The sequence below is a fragment of the Lagenorhynchus albirostris genome, chromosome 3 (genome assembly GCF_949774975.1).
Source record: "Lagenorhynchus albirostris chromosome 3, mLagAlb1.1, whole genome shotgun sequence".
NCBI lineage: Eukaryota > Metazoa > Chordata > Mammalia > Artiodactyla > Delphinidae > Lagenorhynchus > Lagenorhynchus albirostris.
The window spans coordinates 77,626,029-77,649,563 of NC_083097.1; the positions used below are offsets into that span (position 1 = coordinate 77,626,029).

Genomic DNA, 23,535 nt, shown 5'->3' on the forward strand with positions numbered 1-23,535 from the left:
CACCACACAACATCGGAACATTTTTTCCTCTGTATTAAGTATTAGACTATTGAATAACTATTATGAAGGGAAAAATGTTGCTAAATCTTTTTGGTAACATACACTAAAATAAATTCCAGGGGGATTTAGAACATAAATATGGTAAAAGAACCATAATAAAAGACATATAAATAAATGTGTATATAATTTGGAGTTGTAAAGATTTTTCTGAGCATAAAAAGGAAAAAAGCTTAAAGAGACTAACAAAGATAACTGTATACATATTAACTTCATTACATTAAAAATTACATGTAAGTAAAATTAAAAGGTAAATGTCAAACTAACCAAGCATTAGTAGCTTTTCTAACTAAGGCCATAAAACAAACTCAAGGTCATAAACAATCACAGATGATAAATGGCAAAAGAATATAAAATACTGAGCTTCATTAGTAATGAAATAAAAGCATATAGAGATGAGATGCCATTTTCACCTAACAAAGTAGCAAACATTTTAAAAGATATTAAAAGTAGGTTTGATCAGGGTTTAGGAAACTGGCACTCTCACACATATACTGCTGGTGGGAATACAAAATGGTACCATCTTTATCAACAGTAACTTGTCAATATGTATCAAAATCATTAAAACATGCATGCCCTTTGACCCAAAAATTCCAATCGTAAGTGTTTATCTTAAGGAAATTATCAGAAATGAGAACTGATATCTATGGACAAGGGTGTTTGAGCATGAAATGGCCTTAATAAAATTTGCATTTATATAATGGTATACTGCAAAAAGATAAAAGTCCTGTTTTTAATTCTCATGTCCCCTGATGTGTTATATCAGCTCTAGGATGGGGCTTATATAATCTAAAAAAAAAAGGATGTTTTTTAAACTTATTATTCCTAACACTACCCACAGGAAATTATCTGGACAAAGTCTTTCTTGGTGGGAATAAACAGAAGTGAGAAGGCTTTATAGCTGAGTAGTAGGAGGACTGGAGAGGACTGAGTGGGAGGAGAGCATGAGTTTTTTTAAAGTCAAGGAAGATTGATTTAGATATGAGAAAGTGCTCTTAATATAGGTGGATTAAAAAATTTACAAAATAGGGCTTCCCTATTGGTGGCGCAGTGGTTGAGAGTCTGCCTGCCGATGCAGGGGATACGGGTTCGTGCCCCAGTCCGGGAGGATCCCACATGCCGCGGAGCGGCTGGGCCCGTGAGCCATGGCCGCTGAGCCTGTGCGTCCGGAGCCTGTGCTCCGCAACGGGAGAGGCCACAACAGTGAGAGGCCCGCGTACCGCAAAAAAAAAAAAAAAAAAATTACAAAACCGTGTGTGAATTAAGATTCCAATGTTGCAAGATAAGTGTGTGTATTTAATCTACATTAAGATGTTGACAGGAAGAGAGCTTATTTTTTATTATTTTTTGTAGTTTTCCACTGTAACCATATATTCAGAAAAAAAAAATGCTATGAAAAAGAAGGAGAAACAGCTTTTTACAGGTGATTAGACGCTTTCTGGGCCTTACTTTGCTTCCAGGGCCAGAGCGAAGATGCCAGCAGCCAGGGGTGCTGAGGCAGAGGTGCCTGTGTGGGTCTCTGTGCAGTCGTTGTGCAGGTCAGCACTCGTCTGAGGGGCACCAGGAAAGAAAGAAACATGGGAGAACATGTGAGGAGTGTGATCCTGTCCCCGGGGGTTAGCCCTACCGAGGGCTGCATCTGTTAGGATCAGGAAGCCCAGCTGATTCGATTCCCTACTTCCTCCTCTAAACTACAGGCGGATGTTTGCCATCTGCTGATGTTTTAGCTCACTCTCCTCTATATGCAACTTGTCTATAATTCTGGCATCAGAATGCCTTTTTCTGGGGATGAAGTCCTCCCACTATGAATTTTTTTTCTCTTCTGAGATTCCCAAATGAAATGCTGTCTGTAAGAAAGGGAGTGTTTCAAAATCACTGTGAATCATGCTGGCCCATTAATCATCAGGTCCATTGTGTTTGGCCGGGCATATTTAGAAGGTTTGCCTCAGGCACAATTCCCTTCTGCCTTCAGATTGACATTTGACTGCCTCTTCAGCAGGAGGAGGTAAAGCCATCCTGATCTGGGCCACTTGAACTATTTGCACAAAACGTGTCTAGTGTGTGGTTTGCACTCACTGTTGATGTAATCTGATGGCCATGAGTTAGTGTCACATTTGTACTTTGATGAACATGGCGAGTTTTTCAAATGAAAGTGTGCTGGACTTAGATCTGGGCTCAAATTCTAAACCTGCCACTCAGTAGATGTGTCCCATGGGCAAGCCACTTGGTTTCCCCATCTGTCAAATGAGGTTGATATTTCTTGACTCCTATTCTGAGGCTGAAATGAGATCCTGTCTGTGAAAGCATTTTCACACAATGTGATTGCACATAAGGAATTACCCAGGCTAATTTTAGCTTAGTGAAGAGGTTGCTGAGATGAAGGGAAGAAACCAGAGAGACTTCCAATTAGTCTGCCTGAGGACCACAGTGGTGTTGGTTGAACAAGTACCTGGGCCAAAGGATTACTAACAAGACACCCACCCAGGCTCTCACACTATGCTTTTTAGCTAGAGATTTCAAGGTGTGGGAGGGAGGTGCAAAAAAACCAGTTTGTTCTATTATCACCTCCTTTGGCTTCCCACTTGGAGTCGCTGAATATCTCAAGTTCTGGTAGCCCTGTTCCTCTGGGGGCTGCGGAAGCAAGGTTGCCCTTTTTACCTGTTGACGCAAGTAAGCCCCAGAGATGACTGTGCTGAGGAAGAGGTTTGCGTAAGACAAAGGCTATGTTAGTGCAACTGTCTCAAATAGAATCCACCAGCTGTCTCTTCTATGGCTCATTTACTTAAGGAGGGATCTTTACAAAGATGGAAATTCTTCCTCCTGCTTCACAGAGTGGCTCAGATGAGGGACCGTCTATGAAATGGTGACTCTGAAACGGACCACAGGCCATTTTTTGAAAAGCCACTCTGAACACCCACAGGGTCATCAAGAACCAGGGGCTGTGAATGCAAGTGGGGCACATGTCTGGTAGGCTCCTTTACAGCAGGGTATAAGATATACCTGCCGTAAAGAACCCCTAGGTAGAATGTTACTGTCTCTTTGAGTAATTGAAGATGTGGGCACGAGAGGTAGGCCAGGGCTTCTAAGTTGAGACCATAGTTTTACTGTCTAAACTAGAGTAGGTTGCAGAAACAGGGAGTTCCGGAAGAGTGATCCTGCGTGAAGATCGTAGTTCTGACAGTTTTGTTGAGATGCCATTAATATGAATTTTACACACATTCCAAAGGCTAATTATTAGGCAGGTTACCCACAATCTAATTGGATCATGACCTGGTTTTTTACTGAGATTAGGCTCTACATACTTTAGCTGGTTGGTTCTTTCTGTGTCAGGAGTTAAGTTTGAGGCTTTCAATTCTTAAATGAAAAGAAGTGCCTCTCTTTGTTCTCAGAGCCCCCGAATGGGCCTTCATCATCATGCCCTTGAAGGGAAATCCAATAATTGCCCTTGGCAGTCTGACTCATGGAAACGAAGGCACAGCCACGCGGGGGCTGGAGATGTTCTCTGAGCATATAACCTTCCTAAGCTCCTTATTTGGATGCTGAGAAGTTCACCTCAGGGGAAATTTAGACTGTTATTTTCCTGTAGGTCGTCCATCCTTAGGAGACATAGCCAGTGTATGCTCTGTATTTTTATCATCTGCTAAAGGGCAAGTCAGACATTTTCCCTGCTATTAAAGGATCAACAAGTACAAGGGTGATAAAGCTCCAACAGCCCTAAAATCTCCTTTAAGGCTGTTTTCAGGGAGGCATCACACAAGCTGAACAGACATTTGGAGTCTCGGCCATATGTAATGACAGATTGGTGGCTTCTCAGGGCTGAGTTTAAAAATGACTGAGAGGCGACATCATTTTGGCAGAAGCATCATTATGCCCGGGAGGGAAAACTTCCCAATATATACCCACCCTTCAAGTGAGCAAAGTGTGAGTCTCCCCAGCTGAGACATGAAGCTTAAGCAAATCGGTTTGACCAAAGGATCCTTCTGAAGGCGAGCCGTGTTCTCCTACCTAAGCAGAGAGAGTTAGACAAAAGCAACCTACGATTCGCTGGTCGGTGTAATCCCCGCTGCTGTACGAGGTGGCCAGCGTAGAGGAGCACTTCTCAGCGTACCAGGGGGATAGGCCTTGCTGCGAGGCACTGCTGATGGAGATGGTGTAGATACTGTCCGTGTACCCATCACAGTCACAGTTATCTCCCTGACGCCCCCCATTCCCAGAAGCCCAGACGAAGATAGAGCCCTTTCCTTGTCTCCCCTAAAGGAAAAGCCAAAACATATCACGTCTATTATCACTGGGGTCACTGTCACATCCCAATAAAATCCCCAACAAATATATAAATACATGCATGAAGTTCTCAGAAACAGTAATTTGGAGTCTGTTTCAACTCCAGGTCCTCCAGCATCGATACTGGAACTCTCGCGAGACTGTATGTTATAAGCCACTGAGCTCTGGTGCTGCCAGCCCTCCTCCATCTGGGCCCTCTCTGGGATGGCGCTGAGTGAGGACTTTTCTCTTTTTTCTTTATTATGTGGATTCATAATCTGGCCTTCAGCACTCACTCGAATTTCTTCACTGTTCCCTTGGCTTATGTCACTACACTTGAATCTTTGAACTTCCTTTCTTTCTGCTTGAATCTTCTGGCTGACTGATAGAATGACAAAATCAGGCATTATTCAGATCTGCTTTGCAGCTGCATTAAAATGGACTCTTCAATTGAATGGAACTCGTCAAGGCTACCCTTTCTATGAGTTTTCAATTTGTGCTCTCCAAAATTCCTACTTTTGTTTCATCCTGTGCAGAACGAGGCCTTAGAATCCTGGCAAGAATGCACTCAACCCCAGTGACAGAGAAACACAACCAAGGCACAAGTATTCATCAGGCACGTGCAGAGAGGGAGGTGGCACATTGCTATATTTAAGGATGCATTTTCAGAGTATTTGAAAGAAGTCTGGGTAGTAGTTTACCTCATGTAGAAATCCAAAAGCAGCAGGAAAATGAGAAAGGACATATCCAGAGTATTTTTGAAAGTAAATATTCTAAGACTAATGAATATCTGTTGAATGTCACACCCAAATGGGGAAAACTTTCTTAACCCTTAACTTCCATCCCTTTTAAGAACGATTTGGCTCTCTAAATGCACTTCAAATCATAAACAATAACAAGAAGTTCACAACCATTTCTATGCATATAAACTAAGTGTCCTTCCCTTCTCCTCATATTCAAATGGTCAGGTTTCATTTCAAGTGGGTCTGTGTTAAGCATCTCACCTGTTTGACACCATATTCAAAAGCCTTCTGGGCTAGTCGGCCAGGCCCCTCCACAGTTTTCCCATCATCATTAGGGCCCCAGCTCGCACTGTAAATATCCACGTGTCCAGGATTAAATCCAATTGAGCTGGCTTCAATAGCATCCGTCACAATGCCATCGAGCATCCTTATCCCTGAACAGCAAAACAGACAAATACATATGCTGATGTCAGTGTGTACATGTAGAATGGCACGATGCTCTTAATATTCATTTTTTAAAGGACTCCCAAAAGAGTCAAAAATAGGTAACCAGTGTATGTCCCAAATGACTGTGACCCAGCTGCTAAAAGCACAGCAGGGAGATCAAGTCACCGCCTGCATAAGCTTCCTTATGTGCTGTGCTGTGCTGTGGCCATGGTTGTTGTCGCTTACAAAATGTCTCCCCTCCCTCTGCTGCCCTGATAACCTGAAAATGACAGGATAGCTTTCAGAAAGAGGCATCAAACAGCTCTCTCTCAACATGCCTGCTCATGACTATACCACGAATGGCTGTGGCCCGGTCAGTGCCTTACAGAGGACTCTGTACGGGAAACCGTGCAGCTTGAAAAGATCTACTTACAATAGGAAACTCACAAATAGGGAACAAACTCTTGTTTCTAAGCACTGATTAAAAATAACCCAGAGGCCATTCTTTTATGTGTTTGCTAAGAAACATTTTCAGGGAACATGCTTCCTTTTCTTCTAAATAATCTCAAGGATGAAATCATTGCCATGGATTTTACTCCTGAGGGGGAATCGGTTTTCATCAGGAGAAGGCAGATGCAGTGGCTCTATGCTTTCCAACAGGCTGTCACCCATCATCAGACTCATGTATTCAAGAGCCAGGAAGGCAAAAGCAATTTAGACGGATCCAGGCAGCTACCTGGTTATTCCTGGCTTCAGGCTAATGATGCAATGGAGTGCACAGCTTTATATTTTCACACTATTATTTACTATGGAGCTTGGGTAAAAGAACAGGTAGTTGACATGACTAGTAGAAGTTATATTTATTTTTAAAAAATTGTTTAAAATGCATTTAGGAGAAAAATCCCAGCTCTGCTATTTACTAGCTCTGTGATCTTGGGCAAGCCACTTAACTTCTATGTGCCTCAGTTTCTTCAGCTGTAAAATGCGGATGATAACAGCTCGTGTGCATTGAGAATATACTATATGCGGCTACCATTGTACAGGCCTTAAACATATGAACTCATTTATCCTTATGACAACCATTTGAGGTGGGTGCTGTAATTCTCCCCATTTTACAGGGAGAGAGACTGTGGCCAGAGAGGGACAGGGACTTGCCCAAGGCCACACAACTTGCAGCTGGGAAGCTGGGACTTGAATCCCAGAAATCTGGCACTCAAATCCATCCTGTTAACTTCCAGGATGTGGATAATGTCTTGGAAGGTAAATGATGGACATACAGTAGGTGTGTTTTGGTTTCCTGGAGAATCTTGCTTCTGATTCCTCCTCTATAAAATGAAGGGATGAGATGATTCTCTCACAGACTATAGCTACTTAGTTCATCATTACTTAAAAGCGCATTCTTTTTCTAGGTGATTATGTAATTTGTGCTCCTGCCTCCATTTTCTTTAAATTAACATGGCATTTTGACGATGCTGGTATAAAGGAATCAAGAATGACCCTTAAAATCTAGGAGTGTGCTGTAATAGTGAGAGATGCATTCTATATGCTAGGATGTATATTTATTTGATTTCTGAAACGGAATACAAAGCCAGATTCAAGGTATACTCAGGTAGAGCTTAAAGGAGTTTTACTGTCATTGCCATGTTCTACAATGAATCTTTTTTGTTGTGGTTTTAGAAAACAAACTAAATGCAAAATTCATGGTATAACCATGAAAGCCTGAGGCAGGACTAGTGTGAAGAGGAGAGACAAGTGTTTTATTCTCTGTGAGCCCCTGCAGATCCACTCTGCACCCTTTTTCACGGGAACGTGGATGGCAGCAGTGGGTTCTTTTGTCTTCCCATTGGTTTCAGCCAACTGAAACAGCAGCAGGAGGTTTGGGGGTGAGGGGAGAGTGAGGTACTCATTCCTGGATCCCCCCCTGCTTAGAAGCGGCTCCATTGTTGTACTCATGGCCACAGCTCCTGTCCAGTGGCTGTCTCATGTGGTCACAGCTTTCTCTCTCCAGTTTCCATGACTACTCCCTCCCCTTGCTCCATTAAGTCTAAAGGTGGTAACATCTGCTTACATCAGTTAGTCTCTTGTTGGTTTCTTTTAGCTCTTGTAAATACTTCCTTTATTAAATTGCCCTGATGGAACTTACCATATGCTTACCTATAAAGACACTGACTGAAACAACCAGAGATTCTAAATTTTTGCTACCACAGATAACCTTTGGCTCCTTACTATAAGAAGTATGTATTCTTTTTATTGTTTTTAACTGTTCTTTGTTATGAACTAAAGGACTACAGAATTGAGAGGCAGGGAAAATCTTCGCCTAAATTTACCTCCTCCTCCTGTTCTCTTAGCAAGCACTCAATAACAAACTCTTCTAAATCAGAACACAGAGAAAATTAGATTTGCTTCAAAAGCTATTCAACATTTCCTTTTCCCACCCAACAAAGACGTATGGGCTATATTCAGCTATCATTTTCTAAGAATCCAGGTCAATTGATTTGCTTGCAAATCACATTCAAGTCGTGTAGCAAATTTTGCATGGGGTTCATTTCTTCCTCTGGTTGTTGAAAAGTCCCCCCACACCACCCCATTTACACCAGGTAATGCAAGACTCAAATTAAGGTGCAAAACTACAGGAACAACCTTTGCTTTACCTCCAACTTTGGAATTGTATGCAACTCCGACCCCACACTTGTGATTATTTGCTTGCATGGCAATTTCTCCTGCACATCTGGTCCCATGTCTGAGGATTAGAAAATAGGATTTATAAAACGTAAATGAGGACAAACATTGGTGTTGCATATGAATCCATGGTACATGGATATGTTAACTTTTTGTCAGGCTTGTTGCTGGTTTTCTTCCCATCGGTATTAGATGAAGTGTAGGTATCAGATGAAGGGAACACGTACTGGAGCCCAAGTATATGAGTTCAAGTTCTAGCTTCCGCCACAAACTAGTGATGTGACCTTGGGTAAGTTACTGGTCCTCAAAGAATTGTGGCATCCCGTGAAAAATTGTATGCAAAACACTTAGGAAAGTGGCTGGTGTATAGTAAGAACCCAGGAAGTGTTAGCTATTGATACCATCTCAAAGAAATGGTTTGTGTACCAGAATTTTGGTGTTAAAGTGACTCCTCACTTCCCCTCACTAGTGACTTCCTTGGATTAGTTTAACCTGTACAAGTCCTAGTAGGATGTGTAAAACAGAGCCCCCTCTCAAGCCCTCCTCTCCTCCTCTAACCATATACCAGACTAAAACATCTGAAGGTTTCCTGGTACCAAGAGGATTTTGAAATTTTAACAAGACACTACAGGCTATTTGGGAAACCAGGGTGCTCCTGCAACTCTGACTGGGACCAGAAACCTGAACAAGACTAGTTTTGCAACTAGGGACAATGAGGGTAATTTATGATTTCAGAGTGTTTGGGGAAAAAAAATAATCCATCTCTAAAACAGACCAAAGTCCACCATTAAAGTATCAATTCTGAAATTCTGGGGATAGTGATTGTCTTTTCCCATCACTTCCCTGACCTCAGGAGGGTCAATAAGTTGAGAGAAACTTTAATGTGAATTTGTTTACTTCATGACTTTATTCCATTGTGGAAGCTCCTGGGAGCAGCATGAAGGCTGTTAGTGCCTTGGAGGAGCCACTGACCAGATATGCTGACACAGAGGAAAAAAGAGGAAGGGTTAGCTCTGAGCAACTCTGTCAGCCAGCTCCCTTTGAACACTACTGTACTAGACATCAATTAATTTAGCCCAGCATGAAATATAAAAATCCTAAATTGACTGGGTCATTTAAAATAAGCCTGTTTCAATCCCTGGTCTGGGAAGATCCCACATACCACAGAGCAACTAAGCCCGTGCACCATGACTACTGAGCCTGCACTCTAGAGCCCGTGAGCCACAACTACTGAGTCTGCATGCCTGCCTAGAGCCTGTGCTCTGCAACAAGAGAAACCACTGCAATGAGGAGCCTGCACCTCGCAACGAAGAGTAGCCCCCGCTCGCTGCAACTTGAGAAAGCCTGCGCGTAGCAACAAAGATCCAATGCAGCCAAAAATCAATACATTAATTAATTAATTTTTAAAAATTGCCATCCCTCAAACCACTAAAAAAAGTTAAAAAAATTCTAAATATTGATACTTGATTTATTTAATACTTGTATTATGAATTAAAGAAAGAATAATTCCTAAGGAAAAAAATAAAATAAAATAAGCCTGTTTCACTTATCTTTTTTTCCTAAAATACCAAAGATGATTTCCTGTTCTCCTTCCACTAAATGATGTTCCTCCTTTATGTTACTACTGGATAGGAGTCCTAAGTCAGAACAATGTAATTATCTTTAATTCACAGTCTTCCCTAATGTAGCAGGCACCCACTTCTTTTTGGTCTTCTAGCATTTCCCCCTTTTGGGAAGTGGCCCTCGCTCACTTCTTGTGATTCTCTATCATGAGGCTTGTCCTCCCAGAGAGCATTTCAAGAATTGATGCAGATTCTGGGGGAAAGAATTATATTCTTTCTCAAGAATCTTCAGCTTTAAGTTCCACGTGAGCCATGTGGATCTTGCTACCAGGCAGTGTTCTATTGAGAATGAAGCTAAGTGGAGGTGAGCAGCACTAGGAGATGGATACAGAGTAATTGGTGTCCTGATGGCATACTATTTGAGTTTCTGGATCTTGCAATGCTTGAAGCTGAACATCTCTTGGGGAAAAATATTTTCATATCTCCATTTTACTTAATCTTTGTGTTAGGATTCTCTCACTTGCAACTGAAGCTCTCCTGACCAACACACCCATTCTCTGAGAAATGCATGCATATTGAACACATAGAAGGCACCTTATGCCTGTGGATTAGCCTTCTTTCCTTTTGTGGAAGGGAAAGTTCATTTGCCATCATCGGGGAAATATGCTACCAGAAGTCACTACCACCTGTATTTCCATTTACACAAGATGGAAGACAGCGCCCAAGATAGCAAAGTCTCCAGGTAGAGCCTACAGAATCAACCTGTTGGCAAACATCTCCAGCATTGTACCTCTGTCCTAAAACTGATGCAGTATGACACTACCTATTATTTATCTCTCTTTATATCGTGTTTACCTCTCTTTACATAGTACTATTTTCTTAAAATGTGCAGGATCGTGGTACAAATAGGGGTTGATATCTTTGTTTCCTCTTATCCTCACTTCTCACCTGCACACCTTGAGATAAAAAGACTTTATTAAAGTGGTTCTATATCATTCTTCCTAGACCTGCAGTTTTCTTTCCTTAAATCAGGCTCTGAGATAAAAGAACACTCTATTATCTTAGAACAATGGTTATAACTGGCATTTAAACAAATTGATTTTTAAAAAATTATTCCAGAAGATAATTTAAAGACTACTATTGTACTAGTTAAAATATCCTTGCCACACGTGTTATAAAATAGAAGAATAATCTGTAATTGGTGTTGAAATACTGATCACAAATTCATGCCAGATTAATAGTAAGAGTTACCTGCACTTTTAAGATTTTGTTATTTAGTGATTCCTCATTTGATTTGCAGAGGAGAATTCAAATGTAGCTTTTATTAACCTCATTTACATAGTAATAAAGAACAGCAACAACACAGATAGTTTGGAGAGATAATGCCCTTGGAATTGGGAGATAATAGGTCTCTAACTGCTATAAAGGCCAAGACAAAATGGGGCCATTCATTTTCTAAACTTAAGGGATTTATTTCTGACAATACGCTAGAAGGGTAACTCTACTTTTATTATACATTTTGATAAATGATGGGGATGCTAGCTTTTTGGTTGATAGTCAAGAGGACCGTGAGAGATAGCTGCTTATTGTGTAATTTTCAAATAGCAGATTCTGAATTGGCTTAGAAAATTGTCTCTGCTTCTGCTCTTATCAGATGATACTATTCTTGTCATGCTTTTTTTCTCAGTGAAAGGAGGTCTACCTTAGTTGCTAAATGAAAAACCTTGATCATTATCATCATCATAGCACACATTTAACTTTTTCTATATACAAGGCACTATCCAAGCCAATTACATATATAAACTTATTTAATCCCCCTAAGAACCCAATGAAGTAGGTACTATTATTACCTCTTTAGTAGATGATAAAACTAGTCACAAAGAAGTTAAATAATTTGCTCAAGGTCACTCACCTATTAAGTGGAAGATCTAAGATTTGATCCAAATCTAGCCGCAAAGTCTGTGCTCTCTTGTTTGGCCATGCTACACTAACTCTATGCTATGTGCAAGGTCCACAGTCTGCTATGCTCTGGAAGCTCAGAGTTTTCAGGCACAAAATACATACAATTATGGGTTGCTTCCTTGGGGCCTTTGGAACTCTGTGAATTGGGGGAAATGTGGCTATTATCGGTACCATAAGTTGAGAGTCCCTTTTTTGGGGGGGAAGGGAAGAGGGACATCTGAATTCCCCTTCTCATGAGTACAAAACTCTAGAGAATGTCATTTCACCAGGTATTCACCTATCATGCATCTACCACACAAGTTATCACCCACTTTGGATCCTGGGCCGGACCCAGTACACACTGCCTAAGAAGGAGGCTGACACCTTCAGCTAACAGTCTCCTCAGCTGTGCCCGTGTGGTCGGGAGCAGATTTCCCTCTTAGTCTTGATCAAGGGGATGGATTGAGAGTTGTCATTTTTACTTCATTCTAGGAAGAGTGTCCTTTTCTTCCAAGCACTTATTGCCCATTTCCTTAGGAAGCTTCTTTTAGGAGGGTAGGGAACAGATACCTTGTCACCATTTTAGGAGATGAAATAAAAAGTAGAGGCAGAGTGAGATGAGTGATTTCCTCAAGGTCATCCTCCCTCCTGGTAATTGGCAAAGCCATCACTACCAGGCAGGCTAACATTACAAGGTCATGCTCTAAAAGAACATGTGTTCCTCCTGGTCTTGCACTGCCCTCACTCAGAAATACGGCTGAACGTTTGTCTCGGGGGGTCCTGCTCTAAGTTCCTGAGATATCCCACTTTCCTCCAAGGGTGCCCTCTCATGGTTCCTTTTGTATTGTTACTGGAATGTTCTAACCTCAAGGGCTGTTTGCTGTTAACCCTTTTAAGAGATAAACCCTAAAAGAAGTAAATGGTGCTGAAAGAACCCTCCCCAAGCCTCCCCTTCCCCTCAAGGAAGAAATATACACTCGGAAGTTGAGGCCAAGTCCTGGAGCCCCAGCCTCCCTTCCTGGGGTTTGTTGGCCTCCTGGAGGACAATCCAAAGTAACAACTTTAGGTCAACATTACTACACCAGCCACAAGGGAATTCTGAGAAAATAAGGGAGAAGGGGAGAGGGAAACTGAGAGCAAGAGAGAGAGAACTCTATTGACCCTAATTGGTTAATAATCTGAGAGAGGAAGAAAGAAAAGGGAAGCACTTTATGTGGCATCCACGAAGAGCTTTTCACTACTTGCTCTTTCCATCCCCACTTGTAGCAGCACTCATTTTGCCTTGGCTTTCATCTGCTTTGGTGCAAGTTTCTTTTGGGTGGAGCAAATGAAGAGGAAAGTGTGAATGTCTCCTTGAAGTCTGTGAGAGACATCATTATGCACAAAGATGAGTTTTCACATGGGCGTGGACACTTGAGGCTGTGTGCCTAGAGGGTGAAGTTCCTTTGGAGCTAAGAAAAGAGAGGTTAAAATGTCTCTTGCCTTTGGGTCCTTATTTGGCCTCTTGCTTCGGTGGGTCTGGCTCTTGGTCTCACTCGTCACCTTGGGGCTGCTATGGAGAGTTAATTTAGGGATCAGAAGATATCCTTTTTCTCTTCCCTTTAGCTTTAGAATAGCCAGCAGAAACTCTGGAACAGGCTACTAATTAGCCCAATGCCCCGGAGACTGTGTTGGATTTGAGGGCCAAGCCCACGGTATATTTCTCGTCTGGTGCCTTGTCATATTCTTCTGAGGGAACTAGTGAGCATGGTTGTGGCCAACATAGGAGGTCGTGGGGATTTGTTACCTTGGTCATCTATATTTCTCTTCATGACTAACATCAAGCATGTTGCTAGTAATAAACGATTCATAGAGGAATTGGGGGCGGGGGGTGGACTCAGATTTTTATTCTTTATGTCTCAAACAATTTTTTTTAAAGCCATAACTATTCAGTAACATTTGAGGGGAACATTTCATAATGTAAGAAGAAAGTTTAATTGAAATATGGTTCTATAAGCCCAAAGGAATATATAAATAGAAACTTTTGTTTCTGTTTTAAAAGCAACAAAATATTGTGGTATGGATGGTGTACACGAACATTTTCTGAGAGCTCAAATGTGGATTATATTTATAGTGTAATTTTCTCAAGTAAGATAAAAGCATTTTAAAGCACTTACCCCCACCCCCAAATCCACATTTACTCACTTGTTCTCATTTGTGGGATCATATCGGGGAAATGGATCATGGTCATTATCGTTAAAATCATAGCTAGCCTCTGGATCCTAAAGAGAAAACAAAAATAACATGGTAGCATCATAAAAAAAGCAGTACTTTCCGAGTCTTCTATCCCTATCCTATTCCCATCCTGGCTGATAGCTCGAAAGTCTGCATTTTAGAGTTTCTGGCCCAGTTTCTGATCATTTATCATCCCCATAAACCAGGCAGAGGTGATATACACAGAAAAGTGAGTCATCATCCAATTCTCAGTGAATGTTTCCAAACCTCTAGCTCATAGACTCTCATAGGATATTAGAACAGAAGGAGTCAAAGTTTACTTAGTTCAACCACCTCATTTTCCAAATGAGAAAATTGAGGCCCAGAGAATTTGAATGGCTTAATTAAGCTAGAGCCCTAGTTAGTGACACTTTGATGCTCATCTTTCTTAAGAATATAGGTGCAAAGAGCTGGCTGTGGGCTGGGGCTCAGGTCTGCAGTGATCTCCTTCAGCCTCCTCAGTTAAAATAAACATGTAATTTAATTAAAGAGGCTGTGCTTGAAATTCAAGACAAGCTTCCAGGTCCCACCCCCCTTTGCAATCAGATTGCTACACTTAAACATCTTCCACGTAAGAATTGTATCACTACTACTGCTACTTCTCTATGTTTTCCATATCTTTTAATAACTCCTAATCTTTTTCATCTCTTCTTTTCCTTCCTGTTTCCTTTGCTCTTTAGCTGGGGAATGTTGGTTGAGTAGAAAGGATGAGAGAAAGACAAGGGGCAATATTCAAGATGAAACACTGATTTAAAGACCTAAAATATTATGGAGAACTTCATAACCAATTAAGTAAATAACTTTCATTTACTTATTTCCCATTTTTAGTAAACTTTTCTCAGCTTGCCATTTTTGTATTGTGTAGTGCACGCTTTGATTTGCATGGAAGGAATCGCATTCACATAACTTCACAATGTGAGAGATATTGACCCATAAGGGATGTCAGCAGGAAGACTGTGAAAATGGTCTCAGGCATCAGGCTTGATTTGATTGCTTTCATGTCCCCAAATACTGAGTGGCATAGAGTTTGAATGGCTTTTAATAATTTAGCTGATGTTAAGTGCCTCCCCCTACCCCAACACACATGCTTTCGTATAATCCTTGGCTCCAGCAAATTCTTTCGATGCCCAGTGATACAAAAAAAAAAAAAAAAAAAATTTATGTGCACTGGCAGAAGGGTGAGGGAAGTGGCAAAACCGTGGCCCGTCATTACCAGGGCTGACATCAGAGTAGCCTCCTGCTTGAGGGAAGCAAAGTCCTAACTGTGTGTCAGTGTAGACAACTCCCTAAGTTGCAGCAATGGGAGGGCTTAGACTCACATAGTTGGCATAGATGTCTGTGTGATTCCACTCCAAGCCATCATCCAGTACAGTGATAACAACTCCTTTGCCTGTGATGCCTTTTTGCCAAACAGGTATCACATGGAGGTCCAGCTTGGGCAGGGCTGCAGTCATCCTAGTATCTTGCTGATAAAGAAAAACCAAGAAGCATTAGTAAAACCATGACTTGTTTGCTGCAAAGTAAGAACTGAAGATCCAGTCTGGAGACCCATCTTTCTTCTTCCTGGGGTCACTCTATTCGTTAGAAGCGGGCAATTAGGTGAAATAAAAAAACAAAGTTAAGGGTGAGACCAAGTGAATCATCAGAGTGCTGCTCTTTTTCCAGTTGTTCCAGTGGAAAATCACTCAAAAGGATGAATCACCCTGTGCCCCTTGTCTTTGAGCTGCGTGGCTTTGAAGAAGTTCATCCCTAAGTTGCTTTCATTTATAATTACATGCTCAAGCTTTTCATCTACCAAAGCTTTATTTGATGTCCCATGTTTCCATCTCCCCCCAAATCCTGAGCCTCCACTGCCACACTGAATGTACTTTATATTGTCTGGTTCACAGTTCTTCATGGATGTTTTTATAAATTTTCTAAAAGAAAAGACAGAATCTGGAATGCCCAGGAGGCTGTGGTCTTACCAAGACTTGCAATCTGACTGCCTATGTCCAAGTATTAGTGATTTAGGGAGTAAGTACCTGTGAGAGAAGATTTGGGATTTGTTTTCAGATAATTTTTCTGTTAGTTACTGTATGTGGGACTGTAAGGAAGAAGAGCTAGACAGCAAGGGAACACAGATATGAGCACATCCCCAAGCATTCAAGAGAGATGCACTAGAAGAATGCCTGCTTTTTAGTGAAGAGGTCAACAAGATATTTATAAATAACAACAATCAAAAGTATCAGTGAATGCATTGGCCCCTGGCTGATGTCCTCAGAAAGAGGTGGGGGCAAAACAAGAATTTACTAGGCCAACATGAAGCTGAATCACAGGAGGCTGGAACTACACACAGATTGTTGGCCAACGCCAGAGAAGAAGGACTCTCTGTCAGTCAGAAGAACAATCATAGAGTGTGGTTGTTAAGAATATGGCCTCTGGAGCCATGAATTATGCCCCCTCCACTATAATTACGTGATTTTGGCAAGTTATTCAACTTGCCAATGTCTCTGTCTCTTCATCTGTTAAATGGGGATACTTACTATACCTACAACAAAATGTTGTGTGAGAACTAGATGAGTTAACTCATGTCAAACATTTAGAATAGTATTTGACACATAGCAAATGCACCAGTGTTAGCTAATGAGTCTCTTCTGCTGCAAGGAGTAGGTATTGCCTAGGTTAAGAGAGTTTCAAGAGGAATTGATCTCCTTTCCCATCCATTATGCAACAAGGATGTCTAAGCGTTAGCTTATGGTTGTCATGAAAATTCATCTTTTATAATATTCTCAACAATAAACACTTCTGTTAACATGTATTACTACGATAGAGGCTTAACATTAAAACAGAGGAGAGCACTCCGTAGGCAAGCAGGAACACTTACAGTTTCTCCACTAGGTGCCTACATTCCAACAAGCATTTGATAACTATCTTAAAGGTAGAACTGGTTCGCAAGTCTGGACCTCTGCAGATAGATGCCTTTTGTCTTTCCTTGTGTTCCTTCCTTTAGCCTAGTTCAGAAATTCTCACCTGTAAGCATGTGCAAATTGCCTCTCAGGGCTATATATACTGAATCATGTTCACTGTACTCTTTGGGTGATTAAAAGTGTTCTCAAGAGTAACTTTGATCAAATATGTTTTTTTGCCATGAGTACTGTTTTGGAACCCCTAACTTGCAAGACATGATTCTTCTGTACTTATTCCAGATAAGCTTAAGAAGACAAAAGGCAACAACCCTTCCTCTCATAGTAGCTAAAGATCTGTGTTTCAGACATCCTCACATAGTAAAACAGAAGATCCAGATCATGGAAGGTCCCGTCAACCCTAATCTCTAGGTAACACAGCCCTCTGCTGAATTATCTATCATTAAAAAAATCTGTTGTGCAGCTATAACAAATAACCCAGGTCCTACACAGTCCTCCTGTAGGTACTTACCAAGTACCACTGCTGATTCCACATCGGATCATTGAAGAGATCTAGTGCTGAGTCTCTTAGAACTGAACGTTTACTTCTCTCTTTTTCATACTGTTGTTCAGCCCATAGCACCTACAAGGAGTTTTAGAGCAAAAAAATCAACAAATAGCCACCTCTGGTGTAATCATCTTCCCTCTAACTAGCTCTAGTACTCTCTCCATCAGAGTTCAGGCAGCTCCACAGTGTTTTCGTTTGACTACAGATCAAACTGGCAGCTCAGTGAGAAGAAGGGATTGCCCACTGGTGAGATGAACATTTCCTCTATTACAGTAAAATGTACCTTTAGGGGGAGGAGAAGCAGTCAGTGAAGTGATGATTCCCTCAAATTATTTACACTGTGATTACAGTGGAAGTAAAAGTTCAGCCTGCTTTCATCAGCAAATGGACCATATTACTCACTTTTATATTGAGGTTCCAGGGTTCTGTGGCAGAAAATTTGTGCATTTTCGTGGAATGAGTCAACAAGCTAAGAGATCCTAGAACTGCTGTTATGTTGCTCTTACAGCTTAATTTCTCTTTCTTTATATACAAAAATAGAAATTGCAAATGTGACAAAAGACAAGAAAGGCGCTATGTCTTGGCAGATTTGAAATTCTGCCTCCTCTATTCTTCAGCCTTCTGTTTAAGTGTGTTTAATATGAGAAACAGATCCAGGGTGATGAATGGGCACTACTGACCATGCACACTTACCATTGATTTAGTTTCATGTATTATGCAGACACCTGACAATACAAAAATTACCTTCCCCACATTTATAGCATAATCCTATTATACTTGAGGCCCTGAGAGGGTGAGGGGCTGCCTTGTGGTTATATTCATGATGAGATAATACCATGCTCTAATTTTGCTGAGCAACATGACTCTTTCCTACCCAAAACATATCCTCTCTTCTGTCCTCATGATGATAGTCCATGGTGTGATAGGATATTTTTAATGTGAGAATACTAATGAGTCAGATCCAAAAATAAAAACTGAAAAATAATTTGCAACTAAAGGATAAAACCATCCACTAAGACTGTCCTGAATTTCCAATTAGAAAATATACTGCAAACCTATTATAAACATTGGGAGGGACTTGAGAGTTGGAAATCAGTCACTATAATTTATTTTTAAAGTGGCTGTGTTTTCAAGCGTAAGTGTTTTGGCTTAAAATACCTCAATGCTTGGAATATACTGCCTGTCTTCTGAGTTGGTCTTCGGGAACTGGCTGCTAGGGAACAAGTACTAATCTTTGAGGGAGAGAGTCACTTACAGTTGGAGATTTCATTAACAGGCTTATAAAGATAGCTTATTGCTGCATTTCAGAGTGCTAATTTGAAAGAATATCATCCCTATCAAAAAAAAGGAGCAATAAAATGAAAATCAAAGGCAATTTTTAAAAAATGGAATATAAGAGGAGACACTCTGTCATCTGATCAGATAAACATCCAATTGTTGGAAACAGTGTTATGATTAATGTCATTAACTCCAAATGCCATATCTCCGTAAGAGCAGACCAAGTGGAACAGAGCAAATTAATGGTGTCCTTCTATTATGTATATAATAAGTATCATGTGCTTAATTGTAAACAATCCTTTTGATTTGAAAAGGGAATTAAAAATCATCTAGTCTAACCTCCTACTGCAAGCTTCAGTGTGTTCTAGGGTTTTTCCTGAACTAAAGTTATTCTGGGTATAACTTTTCATAGGATTATATAGACTGCTTTTTTATGAAGTTATGCTGAAGAGTAAATTCTCATCTCTTCTTCCTTATGCTTTGAGATTTCTCCCCCAAATCAATTATTAAGGAAATATCTAAAGAATAGAACTGGGCTATCTGTTCATTTTAGTGAGATATTGAGTAATAGTAACAGTTAGGTCTGCTCCACTCTATCCAATTTCCTCCTATTAAGATGAGAAGGAAGGTCAGTTTTACTTTCTTGTGCATTAATGTCAGGCATGTATTTAGGCAGACAAGGAAATCTCTCTCTTGTTTTGCCCAAGGACTAAGCCTAGCCAGAGTGCTAGAAGTTGCCCTACTTTCAAAGCCCACATACAATTAGCCATCTGCCTTGGGACAGCGAAGAGAAGATTTCGCCGGACAAGAAACGTTTAAAGTAATGTTCAGGGCCTCTGATTAGGTCTCTCACTTCTAGCCATTAACTTGGGTAAAAGCCAGCAATGGTTGTTTGTGAGCTGTGGTGTTGCTGTCTGTGGTCCTGATACAGCATTCTTGGTCTGGGTTTGGTTGCTTCTTTCATGTTTGAACACTGGTAACCCAGGCCCAGTCATTTCCTACTCTCTTAATCTGTCTTCCTTTTCTTCTTCTTTTTTTTTTTTTAAATTCTATCAGTTGCATAACAAATAAAATAGCAAATTATTTTACAGGGTTCACGAATTCCTGTACTTTAAACAGTTCTAGCACCTTTCTGTCACTTATACTTTTCTTTATGGGAAGTTGAAAGTATGTGTTGTATCTCTCACAAAGCTTCCAGAATTCTTTAGAATGTCCTAGACAACAGAAATCATGTACACAGATATCAGGCCAGCCAGGATAAGTGTTCACCAGTATGGCACATTCTTGTGAAACGACAACGTTGTGTATGCAGATTCCAATACTTCAAATTTCTATTTCATTTTAACATTCTATTGGTGTGTTTGCTGACCCTGAAAACAGACTTCAAAATCAAAAGGTACATTAGATATACATGAAATTGGCTCCACACTTTACCTATATCCATTCTAGACATTTCCTGCTGTTGCCTAATCATTGACTATGTATACAGACCAGGATAAAAAGAGATCAAATTCTTTGGATCAGACTATACAATACTTATAGAAACATTTGCCTCATGAAGACATGGATTTAAAGCTCCTTCAAAAGCACTAGTTCCCTGCATAACCAAACCAGACAGAATGGCAGAATGTTTTTTCAGTTACACTGAAATGTTATTAAGAACAGGGTTTATGTATTATATTTCTTTGGCATCATCACATCGGATATCAAAGTGCTTGGTACATAATAGGCATATAATAAAAGTTTGTTGATCGATTGTATTGTCAAACAGTTCATCAGTGCTGCCACTTGATTCTCATATTCATTTTCATGCTCTTAGACTGGATTTGTGAGCTAGTGTTTATAGTGTGTGTGTGTGTGTGTGTGTGTGTGTGTGTGTATAAAATTTAGTCAACCAATTCAATCTGATCCAGTTATTATTATGTGCAATTATAACACTATGGAGATAATAAGAAACACTACAGATTTTGTGAACACAATAAAAAAAATCATATTTGCTTTTGCTCTTGTTAGCAATCACAAAGAAGGCAGATAAGTCAGGTTACTGGTTTGAAGACAAATGCACAACACTTACACGATCATCATCAGATAATCTCTTAGTGATATGAAGGGCACTCCTTCGAGACCTCCGAGGATGGTTTTTATGTTTGAATAAGTAGTGATTTTCAAGTGACCCAATCTATAAGAGAAAAAATTAAAATAAAAATCCTCTTTCCAAAGTAAGTATCTATAGGTTAGGTTGAAACACAGCTAACTTGGAGACAGGCAGCTTTTGTTAAATCCATTTCTTGTATTGAGGTTAACTTTTTTCTTCATGAGGAAGACACTGATAGAAGCCTTCCCTCTCAGTGTGTTGAGTGAGACGAGCTTCATGACATTATCACTTGGGCTCACAGCATACTTGGGAGCTGTTGATGCTTCTGTTCCATGTATTTCAGAGGAACTACATTTGCTTTTCTAGGTGATGTTATTGTGTAGATAGACATTTCTTAAAAAATATTCATTTTGTCAAATTTATTCTGTCAGAGAACAATAATTTGTGGAAGGCAGGCAAACCCTTTGGTACGATATATAGGCAGTGCCACATTCAGCTAGAATAATTTGTTACGAAATATAGCCATTGAATCCATAGTGATAATTATTATAAGCTACTAGTAGTGACCATCTGACTTTCCAGTAGTTCAAGGCTTTGAGGAAGAAACCAGCATGCCACATTTAGGACAGGTGTTCCACCTTGGAGTGTGTAAACTTCTCTGGGTGACTGTCAATACATTTGGTCCATTTAGAACTAAGTTCATTATTCTTTTAAGCTAGTTTCCCTTTATTCAAAATAGTACTTAATTTGAACCTACCAAATTCTCTAGATGCCCTCTATGTTTTTAAACTGAGACAAACAATTGACAATGGGTTATTTCAGAAGAACTACATTCTTTAAATTGGTGTTTCTTATCACCTAGAGAATTTTTTAATAGAGATGCTTAGGGCCTGCTCCAAGCCTGAACCTCAGGGGCTGAATCTGCTATAAGCTTTACATGGAGTTGGGGAGAGAGAACATTAGCCATAAGAAAAGATCACCAGTGCTTAGCTCTGTTTCTGCTATCAACTGATTTTGCTTCTTGTCACCCCTGCCCCCAATCCTAGCTTTTGAGGCCTTAAGGAGCTCAAGATAGTGATGCTAAGTTAAGTGTAAACAAAGGAAGAAACAAGCAGAGCCAGGAAAGCACTATCAGTCTTTTACAAAGAATTATTATTTTAAAAACATTTACTAGTAATGCCATTTAACTGGAAATATGCATATGCAAATCGCATGCAAGTATAGATAGGTTTTCCCACTATTTTCTGAAGCCTCTTGTACTCTGCCACCCCTTCCTCGAAGATCCTACCAAGAGTACTGATTTATTGTTATTTATTTATTTATTGAGACTTGTGATTTTGAAAGACAGTCCGCATAATGAATGGTCCGGGTATGGATGTATGTCTGGGGCTAATAAGGTGAGAAAATGAAGAGGGAGTTATTTTTTGCTCTCTCCTCCAATCTCCTTTCACACAATTACCAATGCTATTTACCCAAAAGATTAAGTTCCCAGTTTTTTTTTTTCCCCTCATAGGACACACAAGATTTCCATGATGCCCACAGTACCCACCCATACAGTTCTGCCCACTACTCACTCTCTTTTTAGATCCCAACAATGCCTTGTGGTTTCCAGACTTATAAGTAAGTCACTTTCTTTTTTATCTCCCTGGTTTCCCACAAGCTGTTTTCTATGCCTGGAGTGCCTTCTCCGATGTCCTCATGTTCTCCTGGGCAACCTTTGATTCTTCTTCCTAAACTTGTGCAAGTGTTTCCTCCTTGGGCTGTCTTCTTTCACCCCTCCCCAATTCCCTTCCATCCTCAATCCTTCAATCAACAAGTATTGAGACTCCAGGAACAGTTTCTTTTGCTATACCAATTGCTTGCAATTGCAGTCATTTGTTTCTAAACCAGTCTCTAGACTCTTGATTCCTTGAAAGTTTATTTTCCTCCTATTATTCCTCAGCCCCTAACACGGAGCCTAGCACAGAACAAGGACTGGACAAAAGCAGAAGTATGGGTCTGCTACTGGGACACGGAGAAGAGAATTCAATATGCGTATTGACTTCCCTGCTGGGGATTTCAGACACTTTGGCTCATGAAGTTGGAGAATGAAGCCTCTGGGAAGGAAAGGCACATTCCCCAGTGGATCTGGATCTATGGAATTGCCAACACCCACACCCCATTACTCATCCATGACTTCAGCTGCATCTCTACCACCACCTCTAGAAAAAACGCGCCAAAATGTTTTACAACTCCTTCCTCCCTCCCCCCCCCCACCCCGTTTCCATGTACAGCAACTCACAAGGCAAGGAATGAGGGCTTGATTCTGAGCCAAGGGAAAGGAAAGCTCAGATTAGAACTCACACTCCCTGCGGTGCACAGCTAAGGAGCCCCCTACATAATGCCTTAACGCCCCCCCCCGCACCCCCCAGCTATCTATTAACCCAGGCCTTGCTTGGACGGGCAACAGCTTTTTTCACTGGATGAAACCCCTGGAGAGCGAATACGCATTTGGCTGGGGAACAAGAAAGATATCCTTTCCCCAGTCACTTCGGCAGCTTGACCCTTCAGGGGAACTGACCGAGCAAAGTTGTGAAGCTCGGACTTTGCAAGTTTCCATTGAGAATCCAGAGCTCGCGGTAGAGGCCCGGAGAGTTGGTCCCATGTTTTTCACCCACCTCATTCTGCCACTCCATAGCCCCCGAGCCCCCGGGTCGCGAGGCCCGGCCACTGACACTCTCCCATTGCCCTGGGCGTATCCTCGAAGGTTGCCGGCGAACATCTCCAAGCCTGCTTGGCCCCTTGGATCAGG

At 40.9% G+C, this 23,535-nt stretch overlaps 1 protein-coding gene across 1 annotated transcript in view; it reads right to left on the reverse strand.

Annotated features, from left to right (window-relative positions):
* PCSK1 (proprotein convertase subtilisin/kexin type 1) overlaps positions 1–23,535 on the reverse strand; it is a 40,096-nt gene that overhangs the window by 15,937 nt on the left and 624 nt on the right. Inside the window, exons 2-9 of the mRNA XM_060146166.1 lie at positions 20,724–20,828; positions 17,336–17,446; positions 15,241–15,387; positions 13,853–13,929; positions 8,138–8,226; positions 5,322–5,494; positions 4,096–4,308; positions 1,507–1,607 (exon numbers count right to left, since the gene is read on the reverse strand). Coding sequence (XP_060002149.1) covers positions 1,507–1,607; positions 4,096–4,308; positions 5,322–5,494; positions 8,138–8,226; positions 13,853–13,929; positions 15,241–15,387; positions 17,336–17,446; positions 20,724–20,828 — 1,016 coding nt within the window. The remainder of the gene's footprint in view (positions 1–1,506; positions 1,608–4,095; positions 4,309–5,321; positions 5,495–8,137; positions 8,227–13,852; positions 13,930–15,240; positions 15,388–17,335; positions 17,447–20,723; positions 20,829–23,535) is intronic.